The sequence below is a fragment of the Meriones unguiculatus genome, chromosome X (genome assembly GCF_030254825.1).
Source record: "Meriones unguiculatus strain TT.TT164.6M chromosome X, Bangor_MerUng_6.1, whole genome shotgun sequence".
In the NCBI taxonomy this organism is placed as follows: domain Eukaryota; kingdom Metazoa; phylum Chordata; class Mammalia; order Rodentia; family Muridae; genus Meriones; species Meriones unguiculatus.
In genome coordinates, this window is record NC_083369.1 from 15,903,293 (window position 1) to 15,931,238 (window position 27,946).

Consider the following 27,946-nt stretch of genomic DNA (forward strand, 5'->3'; position numbering starts at 1 on the left):
GTGGAGGAAGACCATGGAGCTAAAGTACGATTTTCATTACATGGTATCAAGGGTACATACAAATGTGACTTTTGCCTACAGCGTTAATATTGAACATCTTTCTCAATGGTGTTAGCCAGGTGTTTGCGGGAAAATTAATCCATCCCACTTTCATTTCTCATCTATACTATTTAAGTGGAAGTCACTATACATACTCCACATGAAAGTAATAGCATTCCTCTCCTTGAAGGTGAATATCTGTACAAATTATTTAGAATATGTCTGCATAAGAAGATGTGTCTCTTCTGACTCATTTGTTTATTCAATTATTTGTATCAATACTAATGCATATTTATTTTCTTTTTTAATTTTATTTACTTACTTACTGATTACAATTTATTCACTTTGTATTCATGTTGCAGCACCCTCCCTTGTCTCCTCCCAATTCCTCCCTCCCTCTTTCTTCTCCCTCTCTGCCCTTTCCCTAGTCCCTTGATAGGGGCGAGCCTCCAAACTTCTATCTGACCTTAACCTATCTAAGGTCCCATCAAGGCTGGGTGCATGATCTTCCTCTGTGGCCTGGCAAGGCTACACTCCTCATGGAGAGGTGATCAAAGAGCCAGCCACTGAGTTCATGTAAGAGCCAGCCTGTTATCCCCTTACTAGGGAACACACTTGGAAACTGAGCAACCTGTGGGCTTCCTTTGAACAGGGGGTTTAGGTCCTCCCCATGCAAGGTCCCTGGTTGGAATATCAGTCTCTGCGGGGCTCCCTGGACCCAGCTCTTTTGACTCTGTTGTTCTCCTTGTGAAGTTCCTGTCCCCTCCAGGTCTTTCTATCTTCCTCTTCTTCTATAAAGTTTCTGGCACTCTGCCCAAAATTTGGCTATGGGTCACAGTATCTCCCTTGATACCATGGTGGGTAGAGACTTTCAGAGGTCCTCTGTGGAAGCCTACTGTCCTGTCCCTTGTCTTCTCCTACTTCCAATGTCTATCCTGTTTGACCTTCTGAATGAGAATTAAGCATCTTCCCTAGGGTTTTCCTTGTTGTTTAACTTGTTTAGGACTATAGATTTCAGTATTTTTATCCTATATTATATGGCTTACATCCACTTATAAGTGAGCATATACCATGTGTGTCTTTCTGTTTCTGGGATACTTCACTCAGGATGATTTTTTTTTCTAGTTCCCACCATTTGTCTGCAAATTTCATGATTTCCTTGTTTTTAATTGCTGAGTAGTATTCCATTGTGTAAATGTACCACAATTTCTGTATCCATTCCTCTGTTGTGGGACATCTGGGTTGTTTCCAGATTCTAGCTATTACGAATAAAGCTGCTATGAACATGATTGAGCAAATGTCCTTGTTATGTACTTGAGCATATTTTGGATATATGCCTAGGAGTGCTATAGCTGAATCTTGAGGTAGCACTATTCCTAATTTTCTAGAAATTGCCACATTGATCTGACAGAGAGCTAATATTCAGAACATATAAAGAACTGAAGAAGTAGACACCAACAAAGCAAGTAATCCAATTAAAAAATGGGGTACAGAGCTAAACAGAAAAATCTCAACAGAGGAATATGGAATGGCAGAGAAACACTTAAATAAATTCTCAGTGTCCTTTGTCACCCAGGAAATGTAAATCAAAATGACCCTGAGGCTCCATCTCACACCCATCAGAATGGCCAAGATTAAAATCTCAAGGGATGATGCACGCTGGAGAGGTTATAGAGAAAGGGGAACCTTCCTCCATTGCTGGTGGGACGTGACCTTGTAGATATTTATTTTCTATTTTGTGTTATTAACCAACAGTTTACTTTGCCTCTCAAATTGTTCCAGTTTTGTAATGCCCCATTTTTGTGTTAATATGTACAATCTTTATGCCTTTGTTCTTTTCTTTGTTTGTTTGAGACAGAGTTTCTCTATGTATCGTGGTTGTCCTGACTTGCTTTGTTGTAGACCAGGCTGGCCTCGAACTCAGAGACCAGACTGCCTCTGCCCACCCCCACCTCCCCGTTCCGGGATTCCAGGCATGTACCGCCACTGTCAGTCTAGGCTTTTGTTCTGGAGTGCCTATTCCACTATTTCTTACGTTTGCTCTAAACACAGGCATATATTTCCCTTTTACCATTATTAAACCAAGTAAACAAAACTAAAACTAAAGGTGGCACCTTAAACTTTTTCACTGTATCAGTAGTCTGGAGTTCCCTACCCCTTTCAAGGTCGCACTTTTAGAGTTGTCATTTGCTGCAAGCATGATCCCAGGATGTTCCTGTGTCTTGATCATCTTGTGAGTATTTGAGGAGGCAGTAATTTTGGAGTTACCATAGTAGAAGTTTGTTGATAGTTTTCCAACTATGTGAAAATATTGTTAAAACCTTGAGTTCGATTTTCAGCTCAAGGCTTCTTTATCTACATAGCCACATTTATCACACTGTATTTTGTCCCATTTGCAGGTGCGTTTTAAAAATGGACCATCACTGCCCATGGTATGTCCTTTTGATTCATATCTATCCTCTAAAATGGTCGAAGTTGTTCAATATACCCACATTCCTAAACTGAATTGAAACATGCCTACAAAACTACAAAAGTAGTTTTGCTGCTCTAATTCGCGAGGTTTTGTCCTTCTTGGGGAAGGGGAGGAATAACATTTTTTTAAAAAAGATTAAAATACTAGTAAAGGTAGGATAGTGAATTCTAGTGGTCACAAAGCTAAGTGTCTTCTGTGCATTAACTTTAGCAATTGGGAAGAGTAATGAAATAGAGCACATTATTTCTCTTCTTCGACATTATGCAACGCATTTCTCTTCCTAGCTGACAAGATTTTGAAATGTTACAGATAGTTAAGTTCAGCGATTTTCTATAACAGTTGTGTATCTAACCTAAAGAAACAAACTGGAATCACCTAATTGCCAAGAGAGCATGTCAACGTGTAGATACTAAGACTTTAACATGTTTTTAGCAACAAAAATCCAGGTTTGCTTGGGTGTTTCAGGGGCCATTCTAAAGCTAATAGGTAGTTCAGGTGACTCTGTGCTGATAAATAAAAAGAGAAATAACTGAGGTATGAACTTGCTCTTCCTGTCTGTTTCTATTAAGGAGCTTCAATCTCTGTTGGGTTTCTTCTACACAAGACATAATGAAGCAACAGGACTCATGTGCTTCCTTTGGGTCGTCCACTTAAGTATCAGCGTGTCCTCAATCGATACGTCTTGATTTCAAATTAGGTTTCTCTTTTCTTTTAGGGTTAATAACTGCATTGGGTTTTCCAACTACAAATTCTTCCTTCAGTTCTTGGCTTATTCTGTCCTCTACTGCCTGTACATTGCTACGACCGTCTTCAGCTATTTCATCAAATACTGGAGGGTAAGTTTTTAAAAACCCTGATGGGTCCTCCCCACCCCCCACCCTCCACCTCCGCCGCAAAGTAAATGTGTGGTCTCTCTCACTGTAGCACTTCTCACCCTCCAGCCTGTTGCATTTTGAAATAATGGCGTCACCAGAAGGCAAGGCAGTAAAAAGGATTTGCCATGTTGAATATTCTGAGGTTTAAGAAACTGTTGAGTAAAGATTACAGTTAACTGTGTGGAAAAGTAAACTCCCTGCTGACAATTTAAAATATAAATCTGTGGTTGAGTTGTGAAGACCTTTTTTACCAGTTGTGTATTTGACAAAAAATGTTGAAACTAATTCCAAATCACTAGTTTCTTTCTTTTTGTTTTGTTTTGTTTTGTTTTTCAAGACAGAGTTTCTAGGAGTAGCCTTAGCTGTCTTGGAACTCACTCTGTTGACCAGGCTGGCCTTGAAGTCACAGAGATTCTGCCTCCAGGAGTGTTGGGATTAAAGGTGTGTGCCACCACCACCCAGCCAAATCACTAGTTGCTTAAAACAATGTTAACAGGAATTTGTTATAAAATACTTAGTAATCTCATGTTCAAAGAGGAGTTGCAAAGTTTCTGTTGGTAAGAAAGATATGCTGAACTGTACAAAGGCACATAGGCATATAAGAGAGGGAATCTCTTTTGGACTTTACGGAAGTTTTTTGGCTTTTGATTTTTGTTTCCTGAGACAGGCCTTTTCTGTAACCCTGGTTGTTCTAGAATTTCTTTGTAAACCTAGCTGGTCTCAAATTCAGAGATCTGCCTGCCTCTGACCACCACACCCAGCTTCTCTTTTGAACTGACAAACACTGGGTTGGAAATTGAGAAAAAAGGTTCGCGTACTTGCTCTGTTACTTTCTTTACTGTTTCATCACTAAGTTCTAAAGAAAGAGATGTTGATTTTAACAGTTAGCATGAAATCTAAAAGAAAAAGAAACAACAACTTACATCTTTCTCCTACTTGGAAATATCAGTCAGATCCCATCTATTTAAAAAAAGTTAAGGTAGATTTTCCATTTGCAAATGTATATAGTAAAATATAATTAAATATGTCATGTGTCAACATCAGCCAGTTAGACTCTTAAAGAAATCCCTTTCCTACCCTAAAGTACAATTATTACGGTGTCTAAAATGAGAGATATCCAAACTGATATGAATAGAAAACACAAATCTGAGCAGAGCTTCTGGTTATTACTTTAGAAAATTTGCAGGTGTGTATGTAACAGGGATATCACATCTTAGCTGGAACAATAAACCAGCAGGGTAAGAACATAAATCACATGATCAGAATATAAACTATAAGAAAATAGAGAAAAGAAAAAGAAAAACACGGAGAGGCTAAATAGCTAAGAATATTTAAATTATGAATCAGTACTTTTATTCCTAGTAGTGCAGAAAATTGCACTTTCTATTCAACTTGCTTAATCAGTTCAGACATTTAATAGCTGTAAGAATCAGGAGCTATATAGTAGATATCAAGATCCCCAATTTAAGTTACAAACAAAAATGATGAGGTTTTTCTCATGTAGTTTCTTCAAATAGGAAACATTGCACGAAGCTACACATCTTGAAAGCTCTTCTTTGCCCCCTTTCCACAGCACAAGATCTTTCCCCATTGCTTGGGTTTCTATGGCCTATTTGGCATTCCTACCACATGCTGAACTCCTACTATAAAAATGAAGAGAATCTGCTGCATGCAATCAGTAGGGAAGTATGAGTGTTGATCAAGTTAAATACCTTTCTTGGCCCTTAACACAGTGGACTACTATTTAGTCATGGCTATACCTTTATCACAAAGTAAACAACTGTATTTCACACATTTTGCCTTTAGCTTCCCTAGCCAGTCAGTAATAAAACACAGAAATTCAAGCCAGGCACTGCATGTATGCTTTTCTTCACTCTTAACCTATGATAACTGATTATGAATTCATTAAGGGAAATGTGCCAGAAGTGTAATCCAATCCATGGTGAGCATGGCCTTGTTCTTTTCCTACTCCTTCATTGTTTTCCCTCCATAATAGTGTAGCTTATGCCTGTCATCTGAGATGGCATGAGGCCTTCAGTAGCTTGTCCTGACATGGAAAGTGGTATTTGACAATTTAGGGAAATTGATCTTTGCAGTTGCTCTGGCCTTACGACCACATTAGCATGGCTTAGGGATGGATGGCTTTCTGAGTTCAAATTGAGCCTTTATTAGAATAAAAAGAAAATAAATATTGTCTTATATTTTTAAAGCCATATCAAAGAGACAAGCTATGCTCCCAAGAACAACAACTTCTACTGTATGGTACTTTACGCTTCTTGAAGTACTTTTATACCTATAATTATAGATGATCCTTACCCCAACCCTTTGAAGTAACCAAAGAAAAAACTATTTGTCACATTTATATATGACAAAGCTGCAGGCCTTTTGGTGCACATCTGTGATCCCAGCACTATGGAAGGCAGAGGCAGGCAGACCTCTGTAAGTTTGATGCCAGTCTGGTCAACAAAGCGAGTTCCAGGACAGGCAAGACTACACAGAGAAACACTGTCTCTATAAAGCAAAAAATAAAATAAAATAAAATAAGACAAAGCTAAGGCTCACAGCACTTAAGTAACTTGTCAAATTTCGGAGAGGGAATTTGAACATAAATATGCCCATAAGCTCTGTGATTTTATATGTACTATGCCTATTATGGTTCTGCTATAGAGAGGCGTTATGTCTTTTAAAATAACCATAACCATATCATTTCTTTCCTTTCATATTAAATTGAACAAATTCTACTCTCTTAACCACTGAGCCATTTCTCCAACAGTCCTTCAAATTCTACTCTTAACAGTCAGATTAATTGTTGTCTCCTTCAAAATTAATAATTCACACCTCCCACACTGATCTATGAACCTTTTTACAATAGTAACTATTATTTTACAAATATTCATCTGAACTGTCTCTGGTGATCATGCCTGTGAGTGATTTAGCTTGGTTATCTCCTGAAAGTGCAGTTTTGAACGTGAGACTGTTTGTGCAAGAAGAGTTGATATTTTGAACACTATAAAAATACCACACAGCAGGTATTCTATACAGTAAGTTCCACAAGAGTGATGGGGGAAAAGGTAAAAGCACAGCTACACGAGGTGTGAGCAGACTTTCAAAACAGCAACACTTACAGATTCTAGCAATTATGAATAAAGCTGCTATGAACATGGTTGAGTAAATGTCCTTGTTGTATGGTTGAGCATCTTTCATATATATGCCTAGGAGTGGTATAGCTGGATCCTGAGGTAGCACTATTCCTAATTGTCTGAGAAAGTGCCAGATGGATTTCCTAAGCAGTTGTACAAGATTACATCCCCACAGCAATGGAGGAGGGTTCCCCTTTCTCCACATCCTCTCCAGCATATGTCATCCCTTGAGATTATCATCTTACCCATTCTGATGGGTATGAGATGGATTCTCAAGGTCATTTTGATTTGCATTTTTCTGGATGACTAAGGACAGTGAGCATTTCTTTAAGCATTTCTCTACCATTCAATATTCATCTGTTGAGAATCCTCTGTTTAGCTCTGTACTCTATTTTTTTAAATTAGATTACTTTATTTGTTGGGTGTTTAGCTTCTTGAGTTCTCTATATATTCTGGATATGAACACTGTCAGACGTAGGATTGATGAAAATCCTCCCCTCAACTGAAGAATGGATACAGAAAGTGTGGTACATTTACACAATGGAATACTACTCAGCAATTAAAAACAAGGAAATCATAAAATTTTCAGGCAAATGAATGGAACTAGAAAAAAATCATCCTGAGTGAGAACCCAGAAGCAGAAAGACACATATAGTATATACTCACCTATAAGTGGATATAAGACACATATGGTATATACTCACCTATAAGTGGATAGTAGCCATATAATATAGGATAAACATTCTAAAATCTATAGTCCTAAAGAAGCTAAACAACAAGGAAGACGCTAGGGAAGAGGCTGAAATCTCATTCAGAAGAACAAACAGGATAGACATCAGAAGTAGGAGAAGACAAGGAACAGGACAGGAGCCTTCCACAGGTGGCCTCTGAAAGACTTATCGAAGCAGATGCTGTGACTCATAGCCAAACTTTGGGCAGAGTGCAGGGAACCATATGGAAAGAGGGGGAGGTAGAAAGACCTGGAGGGGACAGGGGCAGCATAAGGAGTCTAACAGAGCCAAAGAACCTGGGCCCGGGGGGAGGGGGGAGCTGCAGAGACTGATACTCCAACCAAGGACCATGCATGGAAAGGACCTAGAACCCCTGCTCAGATGAAGTCCCTATGCCGCTCAGTTTCCAAGTGGGTTCCCTAGTAAGGGGATAAGGGACTTTCTCTGACATGAACTCAGTGGCTGGCTTTTTGATCACCTCCCCCTGAGGGGAGAGCAGCCTTACCAGGCCACAGAGGAAGACAATGCAGCCAGTCCTGATGAGACCTGATAGGCTAAAGTCAGATAGAAGGGAATGAGGTTCTCCTCTATTAGTGGACTTGGGGAGGGGCATAGGGGGAGAAGAAGATGGGCAGATGGGACTGGGAGGTGACGACAGTGGCTAAAGCCACGATATAAAGAGAATAAATTGTATTAATTAATTAATTAATTAATTAATTAAAATGAAAAAAAAAAAAACAGCCTCACTTGCTCAGCAATTTCCTAGTGCCCATTTTAGTGTAAAAAAAGCAAAAATCAATGTGAACTGTAAGAACTTTTACAAAAAGGAGAACTCATGAAATCAAATCCCAGTGAAGTCAAGAAATTTATCCAAGAACAACAAAAACAAACAAAAAACAAAAGGAAAACAATAACCATGAATCAAAACAAACATGAAACAAGACAACCCAATTTGCGTGCTTAGGTCAAGATTTTGTAGACGGAATATCTCAAGAGGGAAGGTTTCAGATTAAAAGTTCTTAAAAGTTAAGTTCTTAAAGCGGCTGTTTCCTGAACAGTTCTGTCCTGCGCAGGTTTCACCCAGACCTTCCTTCACCTGAGATCCTCTAATGTGCATACTTCCCCTTATCTTCATACTGCAAACATATGCGACCTGGAAGAGATGCAACATTTCTTTGTGTACAAAGAAATCTCTGAGGAAAGAAAGAAATCTATAGTGTTTGAACTTAACAAGTGCTGCCAACAACTAACCTTCTGTAACTGGAGTAGAATAGAAGAGTGCAAAAGTTAAGTCCCACTTCACATAAGGATCAGTTTAACGTTATCATTGGAGGGCATCTGGAAAGATCTCAAGCCAACTCATCATGCCAAAACTATGGCCATTAATGGAAAGGAAGGAATAAACCCTAGTCATTCCTCCAGCTGTTCATTCTAAAATTCAAAATGCTTTCCAAAGTTACTTTCTGAGGATAAATGTTAAAAGAGATGCATGCTATAGAACTTTAGAACATTCATTCTGCTCTAGAATTGTATATCAAACAAAAGCTAGTGCCACATGGAAAACTAGATATCCCAGTTAACAATAACAATCTCTGTTAGCTTCCTACTTTTACAATTACCTTTAAAATCATGCTTGGTTTTTTTACTGTCCAAACAGCTGCTCCACAGGATGCACTTTACCAGTACATTTTAGTTCAGCTGTTAATTTAAAAAAAAAAAAAGCAACAACATAAAATTTTCAGCAGCTTTAAATTGGGTCATGACTTCAGGGAGGACATTTTAATTTTCTGTGTTTTAACTTCTTATGGTCACTACTCTAGCATTTCACCAAGCATATAGCCAAAGAATAGAGGCTGAAGAGATGGCTCAGTATTTAAGAGCCCTGACTGCTCTTGCAGAGGACCCAGGTTCAGTTCTCAGCTTCTACTGGGCAGCTCACAACCATCTACAATTCCAGTTCCAGGAGATCTGATGCCCTCTTGTGGTTTCTATGGACATCAGACAAGTACAGACATGCATGAAGGCAAAACACACACACATAATAGAGCAAAAATTTAAAAATAAGTCTTTCTCATATAAGTCTTTATTTATAAAATAAAGGAATTCTATTGTACCCAGACAATAGGATGAAAAGTGGTGACCTTAATATTCCCTAGACAGTTATTCATAATTCTCAAGCCTGATGAAATAGGCGCTGTGCACCAGTCATAACTGCAACATACCTTCTTCACATTAACTTTTCTAATTGGTGCATCATATTTTTTCGCTTAAACAAGAATCCATTTTAAGCTTTGTAAGCTAAAGTCATATCTATAATAAGGTATGATGATCAACAATTTTGAATAATTAATTAATAATCAGGACATGCAAGTAGCTCGGCAATTGCTATAGCAATTGCCACCAAGTCTGATGACCTGAGTTCAATCCCTAGAGCTCACAAAGTAGAGGGCCAGAACTGACTACCGCTACTTGTCTTCTGACTTCCATACATGCACACTTTGGCATGCATGTACACACACATACATGCACACATACAAAATAAATAAATATGTGCAATAAAAATTTAAGTTGACAAAATCTGTTTTTAAAATTAGAGCTGGATTTTTACATGTGAAAACTACTAATGTATATAGAAAAACAGCCAGGCATTCCCACTTTAATGTTTTGTTCTCTTTGTTTATTGTTTCTTTTCTAGGGAGAATTACCCAGTGTCCGCTCTAAGTTCCATGTCCTCTTTCTCCTCTTTGTGGCCTGCATGTTTTTTGTCAGCCTTGTGATTCTCTTTGGTTACCATTGTTGGCTTGTCAGCAGAAACAAAACTACCTTAGGTGAGACTGAATGTTAATATTATGAAAATGCATATTAATGTGTATCACTGTGCCCTGTGGATTGTTCCCTAAGGAGTAAAAGCCTAGTAAGTATTCTAGCTTTAGTGACACCACTTTGCCTCCAAACTGAGACATCTGGAAATACATTTTATCAAAATGCACAATTGTAAACAAAGCTTACAGAGCATTCATGAGTCGAGTCCCATAGAGAAACCAGAATGGTCGTAGTTCTTTATAATGCACATTGGGAACTACATCCTCAAGTTCACAGTCTGACCTCTCACAAGTATTCACACAAAAAATTAAATTGCAGAAGGAAGAAATGGTACTAAGTAAAGACAGACAATCTAATTAATGATGCGCATCCCAAAACCAAGTCCTTAGAAAGAATCCAAATGAATAATGAGAATGAATGCAAGAGTCCAGGCCATCAGGATTTTTCACCAGGTAAGGGTCAACCTGAGTTCAAATTCCAGAACCCACACAGTAGGTAGAAAGAAAGAACTGATTCCCACAAACTGTCCTCTGTCCTCGACACTCACAGTGTGCCGTGCACACACAGGTTCATGCTCATAAACACCCCAAATAAATGTAAAATTATTTTTGTAAGGAATCAAAGTGATATTTAAAGTTAAAGGGGTGCATGAAAGGACCGTGTAAATGAGATATGCATATTAAATCTGCAGAAAATCAGTATACTAAATGGGGGGGGGGCTGCTTACTAGTACTCTGGGCTTGTTATTAATAGAAATAAAGGATTCTAGTGCAGTAATTACTTCATATATGGTGAATATTTACATGGTCTACCAGTCAGTACACATGGAATAAGATGAAAGTGTTCAAGTATTAAATGTTTAACTAGGATGGATTAGATTTTAAGGGAATTTAGTGAAAAAGCCACCGCACTTTGAGAATTCATTTGCTAGGGAAGCCTTTGCACCCATTTTTCTAAATCAAATATATGTATAGCACTTAGTACTTAGGGTGGTAAATTAGCACATTTGGTTGAGAGACAGCTACAAAAGTGGAAAAGTACTAAAAGCTTCATGATAACAGGGTCTGAAAACAAAGGACAAATGGGAAATGGTGAGATGCAGCCAGAGCCCAACAGTGAAAGTGTTTGCTTAATGGGATAAATGTGTGTCTAAAAATAATGTGCATTAATGTGGACCAATTCCTCATAGTCTTTGAGGTGATTACAGTTCACCTATTGACACTTTGTCTAAAGTAAAACCAGGTTTTTTACATTGCAGGTTTCATTGTGAACATCTTCATTTCTGAAATGTTTCAAAACTAAATCAATGCCATTACCGTCTCTTTTTGTGTCGTTACTTTGGTCCCAGATCTACAGATGGAGACCATTTGGCTGTGGTTGCCACTTTGATTCAAATAAAGTGCTGTTAAATCTGTTCCTGTACTCCTTAAATCCAGCAGTCCAAAGACATGCCCCTCATCAATGCTGTATAATTTTTGTCATTCTGTATTTACACTGGCTTTTTAAAAAAATAAGAGTAGAAATTCCTTATTTTCAATAAAAAATGCACGTTATTAAATGACTAAACAGAGTTTTACTAAGTAATTTAGCAATAATTAAGAAGGTGGACTTAACGCTAAAACAGCAAAAATATCATAAATCCATGTCATATTTTTTGAGAGCTGTAAGATCATTACAGTGATGAAATATTCATTCCTTTGCTTCTCTCTTCCTCTTTTTCAACTCCCCTGGACTGTCTTAGAGGCCTTCTGCACACCAGTATTTACAAGTGGACCAGAGAAAAATGGGTTCAATCTTGGCTTCATCAAGAATATCCAGCAGGTGTTTGGTGATAATAAGAAGTTCTGGTTAATACCTATTGGGTCCAGGTAGGTAATTATTACCACTGAAAGCAGCTAATGATGAGCCGTGTATTAAAGCAGCAGATTTATTTTTTAAATGATTTTGTTTGAGAGTTTCACACATTTGTAATGAATTTTGGTAATTTTCACACTCCATTCTCCTTTCTCATCCCCTCCTCTCTCCTGCTGAAACCTTTCTTCTTAGCAAGTCTTCCACTTTTATATCTTTTTTGTATGGTTTCTCACTCACTTACATTAGTTTTGCTTGCGTGTGTGTGGGTAAGAGAATACTGGAGCGAGGACAATTGTTCAGTGGCTATACCACGCAAGAAAACAATACTCCTTCCCCCAAGAACTTTTCATTATCTATAGTCCCTCAGAGAGGGATAGGGCCTCACGGGTTCATCTCCTATTCATGATGAAGTATTGATGGACGTGATCTCGTGCAAGTGTTGTGCAGTTAAGCATATAAGGCGAGTTATATATATCGTGTCCAGAAGATAACTTTTTTGTTGTCCATTTCTGTACCCTCTGGCATTTACTTTCTCTCAGCCCCTTGTTCTATGATGTTACCTGAACCTTCGAGGAATTGATATAGATGTCCCATTTAGGGGTGAGTATGCTGTCATTGCTTATTCTCAGCATCTTGGCCAGATATGGATTTTTGTATTAACTATCTCCCACCTCAGTAAGAAGATTCTCTGGTGAAGGCTGAGCATCCCCAATAGCAAATTAGGCTCTTTTTTTTTTTAAAGACAAAGTCTTACTATGTAGCTCTGGCTGGCCTGAACTTAGTAAACCAAACTGGCCATGAAATTGTAGGAACTTTCTTATTCCTCCCTTTCACTGCTGGATTTGAGGCTAATGTCATCATACCCAGCTGCAAATGCAAATTTGGTATCAGTCTAGTAATTACGATATTCCCTAAGTTTTTCGCTTCTATGTTCATAAAGATAGATCAAGAAGTGAAGGTATAATCAAATAGGCATTTTACTCTTTGTGGAAAGGTAAACTGGCACCAACCTTTAATAAATTTGTCAATACATATTAAAAACATAAAATAGACATATTCATTTATACCACTGCTTATGTTTCTTAGAATATACCCTAATTATGGAGCATAAACTACACACAAAAATGTTCTTTATAGTCTAGACATCTTTGTTCATACCTGTGATTCCAACATTTAGAAGCCTGAAGAAAGAGAATAGTGAATTTGACACTATTTGTTACAGAGTGAGTTTGAGGAAAAGCTGTATCATATTGTGCTGTGTTTCTATCAGAGTAACTTGGATCCTAGAAGCCCGACTAGGGAATGAAGACAGAACAGATACACAAACTCCATACAGTAAATGCTGAAATCAGGTGGGATTCTTTTTCCCCTCTACCTAGAACCTCAGCATGTTTCTTATGTACAGCACAGGGCAAAGGGTTTGCTAGTCGCGGTAGGTGAGCAGTCTCGGGTTATAAACATCTGAGAAGAGGGAGCTGCAGTTGCTGGTCTTTGCACCCACTGATCAATTGTTCATAAACACTCATACTTGGAGTCCTGAGTAAAGCTTTGCTAGGCCTCTTGAGCCTGCTCCATCTAAGTAATGACTTTGCCAATTTCCCATAGGTCTGAGGTCTCAGAGTCCTGACATGGCCATGACCAAGTCAATAATGCACTTTCACTCAGGGCTTTCTCTGCTCCCTACAGTGATGATGATGATGATGATGATGATGATGATGATGATGATGACAGTAATAAGCTTTAAATATATTCATCACACATAATTTATAGCCAACAATTCCAAAACAATCTAAGTATGCAATACTATGGGAATGGATAAGTAGAATATTATATACAAAGATTATGTCACAGGGGGAAATTCTTTCTATTTTTAAAGGGAAATGTAAAACCCAAAGTTGTATATAAAAAATACACCGACAGACGCACACAATAAGCACAGGAAAATATGTTCCCAAAGTGCCGAAATATACTTTAAGCAATATGGTTAGAAATTATTTTTCTTTTCTCCCTTGTTCATATTTGGAGTTAATTCCTAATGTTATAAAGGTAATATTTCAAAGCAAGTACAAATAGAGATTTATTTAGAGATTGTAGGTTATTTTTAGGAGTGTAAAAAGAGTTTAACTGAATAAAAATTAAGACAGGTGTGATGGTACATGCCTTTAATCCCAGCATTTGGGAGGCAGAGAAAGGTGGATCTGAGTTTGAAGCCAGCCTGGTCTATATGGTGAGTTCTGGGACACCAGAGCTACTTATTGAGACTACGTCTCAATAAATAAATAAATAAATAAAAATCCCACAATTCTTATAGAGTCTTCTGAGTGACTTTGTGAGTCAAATGAGATCACCGAAACTGCAGGAGTTCTAGAACAGAGCATGTCTCAGACCTTTTTGTACCCTTTTAAGTTCACTGCTCAAATACCAATATATTCTTTTTCTCTTGTTGGAAAAAAATGTTTGCTGGAATCAGGTAATAATGAAGGTTAAATTTTCCCCTCTGTTCCCTTGCTGCATCAGTAGTTCCTGTATGCCAGATAATGTTTTACAGGGTTGTTTGTTTGAAGTGTGGTATAATCAACTCTTCTAGCTATAAATACCAAGACAAAATTTGTCAATGAGTAATATTTATTAATAACTGTTAGCAGGAATTTGCTGTGTGCACTTTGATCACATACTGAGACACACAAATACTCAAACTTCATCACCACATTACTGTAGCATAAAAACAAAAGCAGAAATCAAAGCCTATTCACTTATATAATCAGTATTCTGACATTTTCTGTAGAGCAATGTAAATAAAATATGTAAACTTTTTTGACACCATTCAAACACAGGAGGAAAAGTACGTATAGTATCAAATAATCTAAAAGTCATTCAGAGTTAAACTGGCAGTACACTCAGCTATGTAGACTTAATTGCTGAAACTGAAATAGTATCTGGCTACAGCCACCATGATTTCTACCATGGCCTCCTATTTCAAAATAGCCAGAAATTAATTAGGGAAATACTCTAGATTACCACAGAAATCCACAAAGTAAACTAACATGTACATAAATCATCCCTAGACTCTACACTATAGAGATAGGTACCCTGCCATTTCTCTTTCTCATTTCTGCATTACAAGTCAAGAAAATAACAGGGTACAGGAGTGCTCTGTCACCCTTCACAGCAGCTTTTTCCCCATTATATTTAGTGACTGTGAGTCTTCTCATCTCCCTAGAAAATTTAAAATCAAAACAATATGATAATGAGATATAATTGGGACTATCATAGTTAAATGATATTTATGAAACAGCATTGTATATTGCTATAGTTGGCATTATAGAAAACAAGTTAAAGAATGTCTTACAAAAGTAGTCAACATTGATACAGACAAACAAAACACGGAAATTGAGAGCAATTCAGCAAGTTGATGACAATGCTTAAGTGATAATAAGAGCTTATTTGACCATGGATTTAGACAAAAGAACCACGACTCCCCAAGTCTTGTGGGATCTAGTTCAGACGTAGCATATTTGACAAGAGAATCCTCGAAACAACACAACTGCAAAGCCATGATTATATCTCATTTCTAAGATTATTACCATCTCAAAAGTTTATTAGATACACATGATAGCACACACCTATATCCCAGCACTCCAGATACTGAGACAGGATATTGAAACTTCCAGGCCAGCCTGAACCACAAAAGAAGACCCTGTCTGAGCTGGTGAGATGGTTCTGTGGTATAAAGGTGCTTGCCACCAAACCCAACAACTTCAATTCCACACAGTGAAAAGAGAGAACCAAGTCCAATAAGTTGTCTTCCACATATGCACCCATACAAATACACACATATATACACATTCTCTTTATATATTTATCTCTCTCCCTTTAACCCTTACTCTCTCCTTCCCCTCCATTTTTCTTCCTCCTTCCCTCAATCCCTCCTGTGTGTGATTAAATGTGAATCAAAAAAAAAAAAAAAAAAAAAAGAGTTTGCGTCAGTTGCAAACTCACTACTTTTCTTTCCCACCAGCCCTGGTGATGGACACTCCTTCCCTATGAGGTCAATGAACGAGTCACAGAACCCTCTGTTGGCAAATGAGGAACCCTGGGAAGACAGTGAGGATGACAGTCTAGGTGAGTAGGCTCAGAAGAAAGCCTTTTCTCTGCATGACAGACTCAATACTACATGATACATGTTAATAAAACCAATATAACATGCAGTGAGTAAAAAAAAAATGTCTAAATAGATTATATAAGCATGACAACCTTATAAGTGCCCTCTGGAAGGAGGAGGACAAGTATGGCCAGAAAAATATGGGTGGCTAAGGTATATTTGTTAGGCAGGGTTCACTAGAAAAATAGAACTAAAAAAAAAAGACATGTAAATGTTATACATAATGAAAGGAGATTTAGTAGAATGGCTTTCATGATAGGGCCTGGGTAGTCCAGCAATGGCCATCCATATGATAGAAATGCAGGAGAAGCCAGTATGTAATCAGTCCACAAAGCTGAAAGCCTTGGAAATCCCAGTCTACTCCTGGAGGCCTGAAGATTCCTGTAGAGCCTCCTGTATTGGGTCCACATGGTAAGGTTGAAAAAGCTAGAGGCCAGTGTCATTGGTTGTGGCGGGGGGGGGGGGGAGTGATAGATAGTCACTGAGAAGGCAGAGAATGCAGCCAGGTGACATTGGTGGACATCATCGTATCTGGACCACCCTTTTGTGCCATCCACTTTGACAGCAAGTCTTTCCCCCCCCCCTCACTGAGTCAACTCTGGAAATAACTTCCCAGACGTACCCAAAAGCTGATCATAATTACATCAAGTTGACAAATGAGACCAATCAGTGGGTCTGAAGAGAAAGCTCAGAAGGTAAAGTGCTTGCCACACAAGTATAAGAATGGGAGCTCAGATCCCCAGATCCAGTAAAAGCCAGGTGGGCTGCTTTGTGGGCCACCCCTAATCCCAATGCAGAAGGCTGAGACAGGAATTCTCTGGAGCAAGCGGGGTGGAAAGCTTAGCAGAGAAATATTGAGGTTCAGGCTCAGTGAGAGATGATGCATCAGTGTATATGGTAGAGAGTGATCAAGAAAAATACCGAATATCAATCTTTATCCTGAACATATATGTGCTAACATAGACATACACACCTCCACACACATGTACTCTCACAATACGTACATGTATTCATATATGAATGTACATCATACTCTTACATACATACCAAAAAAGAACCAACCCTCACAAAAGCATGAGACAGTAGCTTAAACAATTCCTTGAATGCTTTATTATGTCATGACTTACAACTGTACAGATAAATTGGAAAACATAATAAACGTGTGAGTAAGCAACTTCCCAGATGATCAGTGGCGTTGAACTGGAATACAAAGCTTTACTTCCATCAACGGGCAAAAGTTCACCATTCTTTACCCTCCTTCATTCATATGGGTTTAGTTTTCTTTAAAATCTTACACACTTACAGAACAGCTTAAATACACCACAAAGTAAAAGTTATGTGGAGACAAACTTGCACATACCTGTAATATGGACAAAGAAAAAAATTAAACAGACAACTTTGCCCTCCCAACTTCTTCCATCAGATCATTGGGTCATCCTGACACATCTTGTGAAATTCTAAAGATAAAAGTCTCCTGTCGTGCATGCTGTATTCTTTGCCTCTGCCCACTCATGTGCCCAATGCTGTGTCTTCCATCTTTGCAAATGTTGCTGATACCAGCCATCAGAGACTAAATTTTAAAAGTCGTTGAAATTAGGCAGCAATTTTTAAGTAGCACATTTTAGCAATCATTATGACGTGTACCTGGGATAAAATGAAGCTGAATGAGGACATGAAATTCTTTGAAGTGAGGGCCATATTCAGAAAACGAGCTTTTCTACATGTTCACACGATTCCCAGGCCCAGGTTCTCTACCTGAAAGTAATATCTTAAAAGAAAGCATTTTTTTTTTTTTGTGGTTGAGAAACAACAATCTGCCCCAAGCTTATAATTACAAAAGAAGATAAGAAGATAATTCTTGACCAGCCCAAAAATTATAAACACAAAAAGGATACCTTCTAATCTTTTTTTTTTTTAACTGTGCAAGGCTGCCTGTGTCTTTCCTAACAGCATTAACTTTCAGCAGTCCCAGATGATGGGAGTTCTTTTGACGTTGACTCTTTACAACAGAAATAAAAGGCATACCTAATCTCAAAGTTCTTTGAAATAATTCAACAATAAAAAAAAAAAAAAACAGTTTATATGTGAGCCTTATGTTGTCAAGCCAAACCCTTTAAGGATAGATGTGGTGTCATATGACATAGTGATTACCCTAGAAGGGATGGGGCAATGGCTTGGTGGGTAAAGTGCTTTCTCTATAAGCATGGGAACCTGATCCCCAGCAGCCACACCAAAAGTCTATTTTACTTATCATTATGTGGATATACATGTGCTTGCCATAGTGCTTGTGTGGGAGTCAGAAGATGACTCTGTGACTTTGGTTCTCTTTCCACCTTTACATGAGTTCCAGGAATTAAAATCAGGTTGCCAGGTTTGCACAACTGCTTTTACCCACTGAACCATCTCTCCCACCCAGAACAGCAGCCTCCATTCTGGTCTTTTTCAAAAATATTCAATCATAATATTTTATATAATGTTACATTTTATTAAATATGCTTATGTTTTCCATACTTTGATTTTAATAAGTATGTTGTGTAGACATTAATTTTTATTTTTTATTTTTTTATATTAATCACAGGTTATTTACTTTGTATACCAGCCATAGCCCCCTCCATCATTCCCTCCCAATCCCACCCTCCCTCCCTCCCTCATCTCCTCCCTGCCCCTTTCCAAGTTCACTGCTAAGGGAGGTCCTCCTCCCCTTCCGTCTGACCCTAGCTTATCAGGTATTTTCAGGACTAGCTGCAATGTCCTCCTCTGTGGCCTAGCAAGGCTGCTCCTCCCTCGGGGATGGGGGAGGGGGAAGCAGGGGGAGGTAAAGGAGCCAGTCATTGAGTTCATGTCAGAAATAGTTCCTGTTCCCCTTACTAGAGAAACTCACTTGGATACTGAGCTACCATGGGCTCCATCCGAGCAGGGCTTCTAGGTTATATCCATACATGGTTCTTGGTTGGAGAAACAGTCTCATAGAGGACCCCCATGCCCTGATATATTTGGTCCTTGTGGAGCTCCTGTCCTCTCCTAGTCTTACTAACTCCCACTTCTTTCATATGATTCCCTGAACTCTACCGAAGGTTTAGAGTTCAGGATCTGCTTTGATAAGCTGCTAGGTAGAGTCTTTCAGAGACCCTCTGTGGTAAGCTCCTGTCCTGTTTCTTGTTTTCTCCTACTTTCCATGTCCATCCCATTTGTCTTTCTCAGCAAAGATTGATCATCTTACCCTGGATCCTCGTTCTTGTTTATATTCTTTAGGTGCACATATTTTAGTATATTTAGCCTATCTTATAGGACTATATGAGTGAGTATATACCATGTGTGTCTTTCTACTCCTGGGATACCTTACTCAGGATGATCTTTTCTAGATCCCACCATTTGCCTGAAAATTTCATGATTTCCTTTTTTTTTTTAATTGTTCAGTAGTATTCCATTGTGTAAAAGTACCACAATTTCTGTATCCATTCCTCTGTTGAGGGACATCTGGGTTGTTTCCAGGTTCTGGATATTATGAATAAAGCTGTTACAAACATGGTTGAGCAAATGTCCTTGTTGTGTATTTGAGCATCTTTTGGATATATGTCTAGGAGTGGTATAGCTGGATCTTGAGGAAGCGCTATTCCTAGTTGTCTGAGAAAGAGCCAGATTGATTTCCAAAGTGGTTGTACAAGTTTACATTCCCACCAGCAATGGAGGAGGGTTCCCCTTTCTCCACAACCTCTCGAGCATGTGTTATCACTTGAGTTTTTAACCTTTGCCATTCTTATGGGTGTAAGGTGTAATCTCAGGGTCATTTTCATTTGCATCTCTCTGATGGCTAAGGACGTTGAGTATCTCTTTAGGTATTTCTCTGCCATTCTATAGTCCTCTACAGAATTCTCTGTTTAGCTCCATTCTATAGTCCTCTACAGAATTCTCTGTTTAGCCCCATACCCCATTTTTTAAATTGGATTGCTTTGTTTATTGCTTTTTAATTTCTTTAGTTCTTTATATATTCTGGATATCAGCCCTCTGTCAGACAAAGGGTTGGTGAAGACCCTTTCCCAGTCTTTAGGCTGTCATTTTGTTCTGATGACAATGTCTTTTGCTTTACAGAAGCTTTTCAGTTTCATGAGGTCTCATTTATCAATTGTTGCGCTAAGAGCCTGTGCTGTTGGTGTGCTATTCAGGAAGTAGTCTCCTGTGCCAATGAGTTCCGAGGTCTTCCCCCCTTTTTCTGCTAACCGATTTAGTGTATCTGGTTTTATGTTGACGTCTTTGATCCACTTGGACTTTAGTTTTGTGCAGGGTGATAAATATGGGTCTATTTTCATTTTTCTGCATGTAGACATCCAGTTGGACCAGCACCATTTGGTCTTTTTTTCCTTTGAATGTTTTTGGCTTCTTTGTTGAAAATCAAATATTCATAGGTGTTTGGGGTTTTTTTCTGGATTTTCTGTTCGGTTCCATTGATCTACTTTTCTGCTTCTATGCCAATACCCTGAAGTTTTTGTTACTATTGCTCTGTAGTACAGTTTGAGATCAGGGATGGAGATTCCTCCAGATGATCTTTTGTTGTACAGGCTCGTTTTGGAAATTCTGGGGGTTTTTTGTTTCTCCATATGAAATTGAGAATTTTTTTCTTTCAAGGTCTGTAAAGAATTGTGTTGATAATTTGATGTGTATTGCTTTGAATCTGTAGATTGCTTTTGGCAGGGTGGACATTTTCACTATGTTAATCCTACCGATCCATGAGCACAGGTGATCTTTCCATCTTGTGATATCTTCTTAAATTTCTTGCTTCATAGACTTGAAGTTTTTTTTCAAACAGGTATTTCACTTGCTTGGTTAAAATCACCCCAAGATACCTTATGTTATTGGTGGCTATTGTGAAGGTGTAGTTTTCCTAATTTCTTTCTCAGCCCTTATGTCTTTTGTATACAGGAGGGCTACTGAATTTTTTTTTTTTAGTTTATTTTGTATCCAGCCACTTTGCTGAAGGCATTTATCAGCTGAAGGAGTTCTCTGGTAGAATTTTTGGGGTCACTCATGTATACTTTCATACCATCTTCAAATAGTGATAATTAGCTTCTTCCTTTCTAATTTGTATACCCTTGATCTCCAAGAAAGGTGACATGTAAGATAAAATTATGTGTATTACATGTAATTTATTTCAGTTTCCTTTAAAAATTATGTCAAGATTAATTTCTAACCAATAATATAATATTTACTGTATATCATGCATTTATTAATAGCATAATGTAAATACTCAAAATGGATATAAAATGATAACATATGACAACAGCAACTTGGAAAATGAAAATGTGATGCCAAAGCCAGGAAAAGCTTATCTTCTTTGAAATCCCTAGGTTAAAAAAAAAAAACACGTTTATGAAATCAAAGAATTTACAAAGGTTCCTCTGGAGAGGCTTTTTAAAATAAAGTATTTAATTAATGCACAAATACACAGAGATGCACAAATGAGTATGCACAGCTCTGTAATTTTCTCAGAGATTAAACAGGCATCTTTTAAAAAGAGTTTTGAGAGACTAGGAGTTGCATTTTAGCTTTTTTGAGGAAGTAATCCAGAAATGTCTGTTACATTATTGTGTTTTCTCATTATAAATTTTCCTATACCTTACATTAAAAAATTAGTGATCACAATAAAAGTATTTATACTAATCTATTCCAAATGAAACCATTTCCTCCAAATTGGATGGATGGCATCTACAGCCCTGCTTATCATAACTATTATAAATATTACAGTGGGCATGATTGTCAAAGAGATGCTCAAATGCACACTATTATGATCCAACATCTACCTGCATGTGAAAATTTTAAAATTTTTTCTTGGCTTTTTCAGGGGAAGTAAGTCTAGCCTCTTATTTTCTGATACAAGTGATTTCTTAACATGTTTTATCTTTATGGCTCTGGTGATTTTCTACATGTTCTTTGTTCTTTTTGTTTCAGTAGGTAACAAAGCCTGTGCCATTTTCCAACAATAGTCTTTTTCAAATTAGTAGTTGAACACTTTGATCATGAATGTCTATTAGAGATGCAGCATCTGTGGAAATTCAGGAAAGGTTGTTACAGTTAATATTCTGTTTTTAGTGAACTTAATAGAGATGTTGACAAATACTTCATCGGCAAAGCAATGGTTCTTTCAACTTGAAGGCTCCACTCCATGGTCAGTTGGTCCTATTGCTTTAGACCACTAACGAGGACATCCATAATGAAGACAATCTGTCATTGTGAAAAATAACTCCCTTCATAGCCCTGAAGCAAAATAAAGAGTAAGGGACTAAGACCCTTACTGAAATGCGCTCTCTCAAAGGTATGCCTCCACCCAGTAACCCAATATGCCTCAGCTCTTTAAGATTCTGACACCTCCAAATGGTGCTACCCTATGGACCAAAGCCATTTAATACCTGAGCCATTAGGGAATACTAAAGATTCGAACTATTCAAACTAGCACAATGGAAGAAATGATTTATTTCTTCTATTTATACTTATTTGTATTAGAAAAATGTGAGGTATGCAAAATGGTGTTTTTACATACATATGTTCAGTGATGTGTAGACTGTAGCACACATCATCTCAGAACACTGTTATACTGCATATTCTAGAAGTCCCCAGTTCCATCTTCCTCTCTATAATGACCGCTCTGCATACTTTGACCAGTACCTTTTTATTCCATCTCACCTTCTGCTACCTTGGGTAACTGCTCTTCGAGTCTGTTGGCATGCATTTGACTCCTTTCGAAACTTTCTCTATAGCAGAGAGATCACGCCTTATGTGTCTGCCTTAATGTCATCCATTTTAGTTCATTTTGTTGTAAGTTGGAGAAGTCCCTTCTATCTTAAAAATGAATAACGATCTGGCACGTGTGTGTGTGTGTGTGTGTGAGAGAGAGAGAGAGAGAGAGAGAGAGAGAGAGAGAGAGAATTTCTTTATTCACATATGCATCCAGGGACACTTTGGTCAGTCTTACTTCTTGGGTATTGTGAGTAATAGTTCCATTTTGAATTTTTCAAAGAAACCTCCAGGACTGGAGAGATGACTCGGAAGTTAAGAGTACTGGCTGCTCTTTCAGAGGTCCTGCGTTCAATTCCCAAAAACCACATGGTGGCTCATAACCATCTCTCCTCTTCTGGGGTGCAGGTGTACATGCAGACAGAACACTGTATACATAATAAATAAATCTTAACAAAAAAAGAAACATCCATAACTGTTATAACAATTTGCATTCCCAGAAACAATGTATTAGGGTAGCCTTTTCTCTACATTATCACCAATAGTTTTTATTTTTGACATTTCTGTGAGTCTTGGGGGTTTAATCTAGGGCCATTAACATGCTAGTCAAGCATCCTACCACTGAGATATACCACAGTCCTGTCGTTTGACTTTGTGATAACAGCTATTCTAACTGATGTGAGGTGGCATCTCATGGTGCTTTTGATTTCCATGTCTATGACTGTTAAGGCTTTTAACACATTTTCACATACTCAGTGGCCATTTTCATGTCATCTTTGGGAAAATGTCTATTTATAGAGTTCAATCATTTTAAATTCAGTTATCTGTTGGGTTTTACTGCTAGTCTGGATTGCTTAATACAATTTACTTATTGAATACTTATCATATTTGGGATTCACAGGTATTTTCTCCTGTTCTACAGGTTGCTGTTTCATTTTGTTGTAATTCTGCTGTGAAAAGGCTTTTTGGCTTCATAAATTCCCATTTATTTAGTTATTGTTTGTTTGTCTGTTCATTTGTTTCTGGTGCCATGTTAAAAATCGTTTTAAGACATTTCTCCCGTGGGATTCTTGCTGTAGTTTTATAATTCCAGATGTACTAATGACACCCTTGTTTAAAATAATTGAATAGTACATGCTTAGCTTTCTTTCTGGGCTCTTTCTTTTGTTCTATTGTTCTATGTGTCTGCCTTTATGCTAATTTTATTCTGGTTTTTTTATTATCATTGGTTTGTTATACAGTTTAAGCTGCAGTAGTATGATGTCCTCAACTTTGTCTTTATCGGGGTTGTTTGCACTGTTTATCATCTTTTGTAGTTCTTTACAACTTCTTTTGTTGATAAAAAATTTTGTTGGAATTTTGATGCAGATTATGTTGGATATATAAGTTAATGGATATATTAACCATGTTGATATTTCCAATTTGTGGACACAAATATATTTCTATTTGTTTGTGTCTTCTTCAATTTCTCATGTCATTGTTTTATAGGTTTTAGAATAAGTATCTTTTACTTTCTTAGTTAAGTTTATTCTATCTCTCTGTTGAGCTGGGCCACTTTAGAGAATGAGGGGATACAGGCAAAATAAAACTGCCCTTCTTTACTACAGCTTTTTTAATAGGACTCATAAGCTCTTTCAGGGTTATTTTAATTCATGGATGGATTTCAAATGTTTGCCCTTTATGGACAGAAAGAATACCAAGATCTCTTACTCTACCATTTGTCTAACATCACCTGGAAATAACCCTTGTATCCATATCCATGATTGACTAATGATATTAGCCATTCTAGAGATGTTCTTAGAAGTGCTTTGAGAGAAATAAGAATTAAACCTACCTGTTAGGAAATTTTACTCTGAAGATCTTACAAAGAGGTTTTGTTTTACACTGATGCAAGTGGCCTATAGTTCTAAGAAAAGCCTAAAGTGTATATCGTGATTGATCAGCCAACATCTTCCTTAACCTTCCTTAAGGTTACTAACTTAGGTATGGATTTGATTTCCAGGGTCTTAAGAAGCAAGTCACAGAAGTCCTGGGTGGTCCTGAGTCAGTGAGGCTTCTTCAGAGTCTAGGCATAAACCTCAAGTTGTTCTGGGGTTTATAGAAACTTCCATATTCCTGTTTTCTATGCTAAATCTAAACAAATAGTAATTGGCATTTCAAGTGATTCCTTCACCTAGACCCTCAAATTTAAGCCTTCAAAAACATATTTCAAAGAATCCTAGTTAGTGGTTATCCGTTAGGTACTGAAATCAGTTTTGACTTTGATAGTAAGTTAGCATTTGCCAATTGTAACTATGTCTCTTATATCCGTTAGTCTAAGTTGCTTTATTTCCTAGTAAAGAAGGTAAATTCAGTTCAAAAGGACTTCTCACACAGCTTTTCCATTGCCCATTCCATTTTCCAGTAGAGAGTTCCAGGTCAAGGAACATAATAATTCTGTATGGCTTCTTCTAAACACTAATCAGTGCAGTAACTCTGATAAGAAAAACGTTTCCAAAGAATCCAGCAGTAAAAGACCCAAATATTACTTAGCTAGCCAAAACTGCTTTTAATTCCAACTAACAATACTATAAGTGAAACTTTGATTTCATTGGCTAACTTTTAATTATATCCTCAGAGATATTTTTATCAAGTAAAAAAAAATATCTACAATACGAAATGAAAATTTTGCTTGAATTTACAAATACAACCTTCTGTTGTGAATGAATGTACTTGCATGAATCATTGTCCTGCCTTCCATTTGTTGACCAGTTACCCAGAAAAGTATTGATTTTTTGTCCCCAGTATTTGAATTTTTTTTACATATAGGCATGCAGGAACAAGTTAACCAAGCTCTGAATGGTCTTGAATCTATCTAATTTCCTACTGCTTTGCTTACACAAAGTACTGCTCAAGGTGGAGAATGTTTCTGACTTGTTTTTAATCTTTTGGTTTCTACTATTATGAAAAGTCTTTTGTTCTAAACTAGCATGTATTGAGTGTATCCTGAAGTCATAATGTCATTACACACTATAGTCTGTAAACTCAAGGGTCTTGCAATATTTGGGTGAGATAAGATATACACATGAAAACTTTCCCAACAAAGCACAATACAGAGTGACATTGACCAAATGAATAGATTGTTAGATTGGCTCAGCAGGTAAATCGGCATCTAATCAGGTTAACACTTAAGCTCAAGACCAAAATCTTTATTCTGTCAGTGGTCAGAAACTACTGAAAGTTTTTGATCAGAGGAGTTATGTGAGGAAACTATTTTCTTCAGAAGATGATGAAGTGACAGTCCTAAGAAAACATGCTGTCATCGTGTAGCAGAGATTGCTCTAAACCCTGGGCCTTTCTAAGAGGACTGGAGAGAGCACTTCTTTTCATCAGAACTCCAACTCTCCAAGCACATCCTGTATACAAGAGCTCTAGTTTGGAGATAAGAGTCCTTTCAATCAAAAGCTGTGTTGCTCGAAAGATGCCTCTCTGGTGAAATTTTTGTTCAGTCATCTACCAGGCAGAGACAGCCATTGACTCTTGCTTGGAGAAAACATTACTTCATCACTTACCTCTTCAGGTCTTACAGAACCTATGTGGTCATGCTTGTACATCTTTAAACGTTCCTGTAGGAGGTGAGTATTTAAATTATAATACTAAAAAAAATCTTAAAATTCATGCTCTCTTCCAAAAAAAAAAAAAAACAAAACCACTACTTCTTCAGTCATTATTTCAAATGGGTGGTCAATACATTGGGGCAGCTATGGAAAAGTCCTTAGCCTTGATAAATTTTTTTTTACCAGATTTTTATATGGGAATTCAAAACATGTTGATATATACTAATAACATGGAAATTAGTCTTTATGTGAGTCATATCTTTATTATACAGATATTTGGGGTGGTTAGGTAAGTAGATGTTTTCCAACAGTCTATTTTTTTTTTTCTTATTCTTACATGTAAGAGATATTGTGATTCTAGAGTAGGATTATCTATATGGTTAACCGAAAATATTACAGAAAAAAAAGGAGAATGATGGAGAAACTAATATTATTTCAATTTATTTGGAAGATAAGACACTTTTCAAAAGTTACTTAAAATTACAGGTATTAATACAATATTTTTTTTCTCAGCATGCTTTCTCAGAATGCTTATAATCCCAATACTCTGTGAGGCTTGAGACAAGAATATTTTAAGTTTGAAATTATCCAGGGCTACACAATAACCCCCTCCCTACTTGTCTCTCTCTCCTTCTCTCTCCCTTTCTCTCCCTCTTTTTCTTTCTCTCTCTCTCTCTCTCTCTCTCTCTCACACACACACAGCTTAATGAACAATGTTTTGACTAAATGAGCAGAATAATAAAATTTGTACCATAAAAATAGAATTCAAATAGAATTCAAACTAACAGAGTAAGAAGAAAGCAGCCTAGTTTCAGTAAAGAGTTTTGGCAATTTGGTACTAGATGAGAACTTCCCTGTTGTTACATACCAGGTGATTTATAGAACCTGTCATATTTAATTATCATAATCAATTTTGAGAGTGGTAAATATTCAGTAACGCCATTTTATAGAAGAAAAATGAAACTCAATTTCAAATAAACTCACAGAGCAGAGTAATAGATCCTGTCTCCAAATCCAAACTTTAATTACTGCACTACTCAGTATCTCTCCTTTTTTCTATCTCCTTTTCCGTTTATATATTTTAAGGCTCCACTTAAAAGAAAATACTTCAGGTCCTCTGGTTCACTTGCCAAAAATGGAAGGATGAAGAAATATGAGTAAAGTTCTGGCATGGGAAACAGTACCCAATTACTAGTTTGGACATGTGACTTTTGGAGAAGCCCATTCTCTTTGTACCTCAGTTTCAATTCCTTTTTCTCCAAGCTGTCTTCAACTCTAACCCCACCCAATGCTAAGGGGTCAAAAGTTAAGCTGAAATTCTGAGCCTGATACTCCAGCCAAGGACCATACATGGATATAACCTAGAACCTCTGCTCAGACAGCTGAGCAGCTCAGTATCCAAGTGGGTTACCCTAGTAAGGGGAACAGGGACTCTCTCTGGCAAGAACCCAGTGGCTGACTCTATGATCCCCCCACACGAGGGAGGAGCAGCCTTGCCAGGCCACAGAGGAGGACAATGCAGCCAGT

General features: G+C 37.5%; 1 protein-coding gene and 1 long non-coding RNA gene across 2 annotated transcripts in view; one reads left to right on the forward strand and one right to left on the reverse strand.

The window, feature by feature from the left end:
- The window catches only part of Zdhhc15 (zinc finger DHHC-type palmitoyltransferase 15), a 138,084-nt gene that overhangs the window by 94,050 nt on the left and 16,088 nt on the right, over positions 1 to 27,946 (forward strand). Inside the window, exons 6-10 of the mRNA XM_060375733.1 lie at positions 2,439 to 2,471; positions 3,228 to 3,348; positions 9,954 to 10,086; positions 11,823 to 11,949; positions 15,954 to 16,057. Coding sequence (XP_060231716.1) covers positions 2,439 to 2,471; positions 3,228 to 3,348; positions 9,954 to 10,086; positions 11,823 to 11,949; positions 15,954 to 16,057 — 518 coding nt within the window. The remainder of the gene's footprint in view (positions 1 to 2,438; positions 2,472 to 3,227; positions 3,349 to 9,953; positions 10,087 to 11,822; positions 11,950 to 15,953; positions 16,058 to 27,946) is intronic.
- Positions 1 to 27,946, reverse strand: part of LOC132650148 (uncharacterized) — a 51,602-nt gene that overhangs the window by 3,094 nt on the left and 20,562 nt on the right. The window lies entirely within an intron of this gene.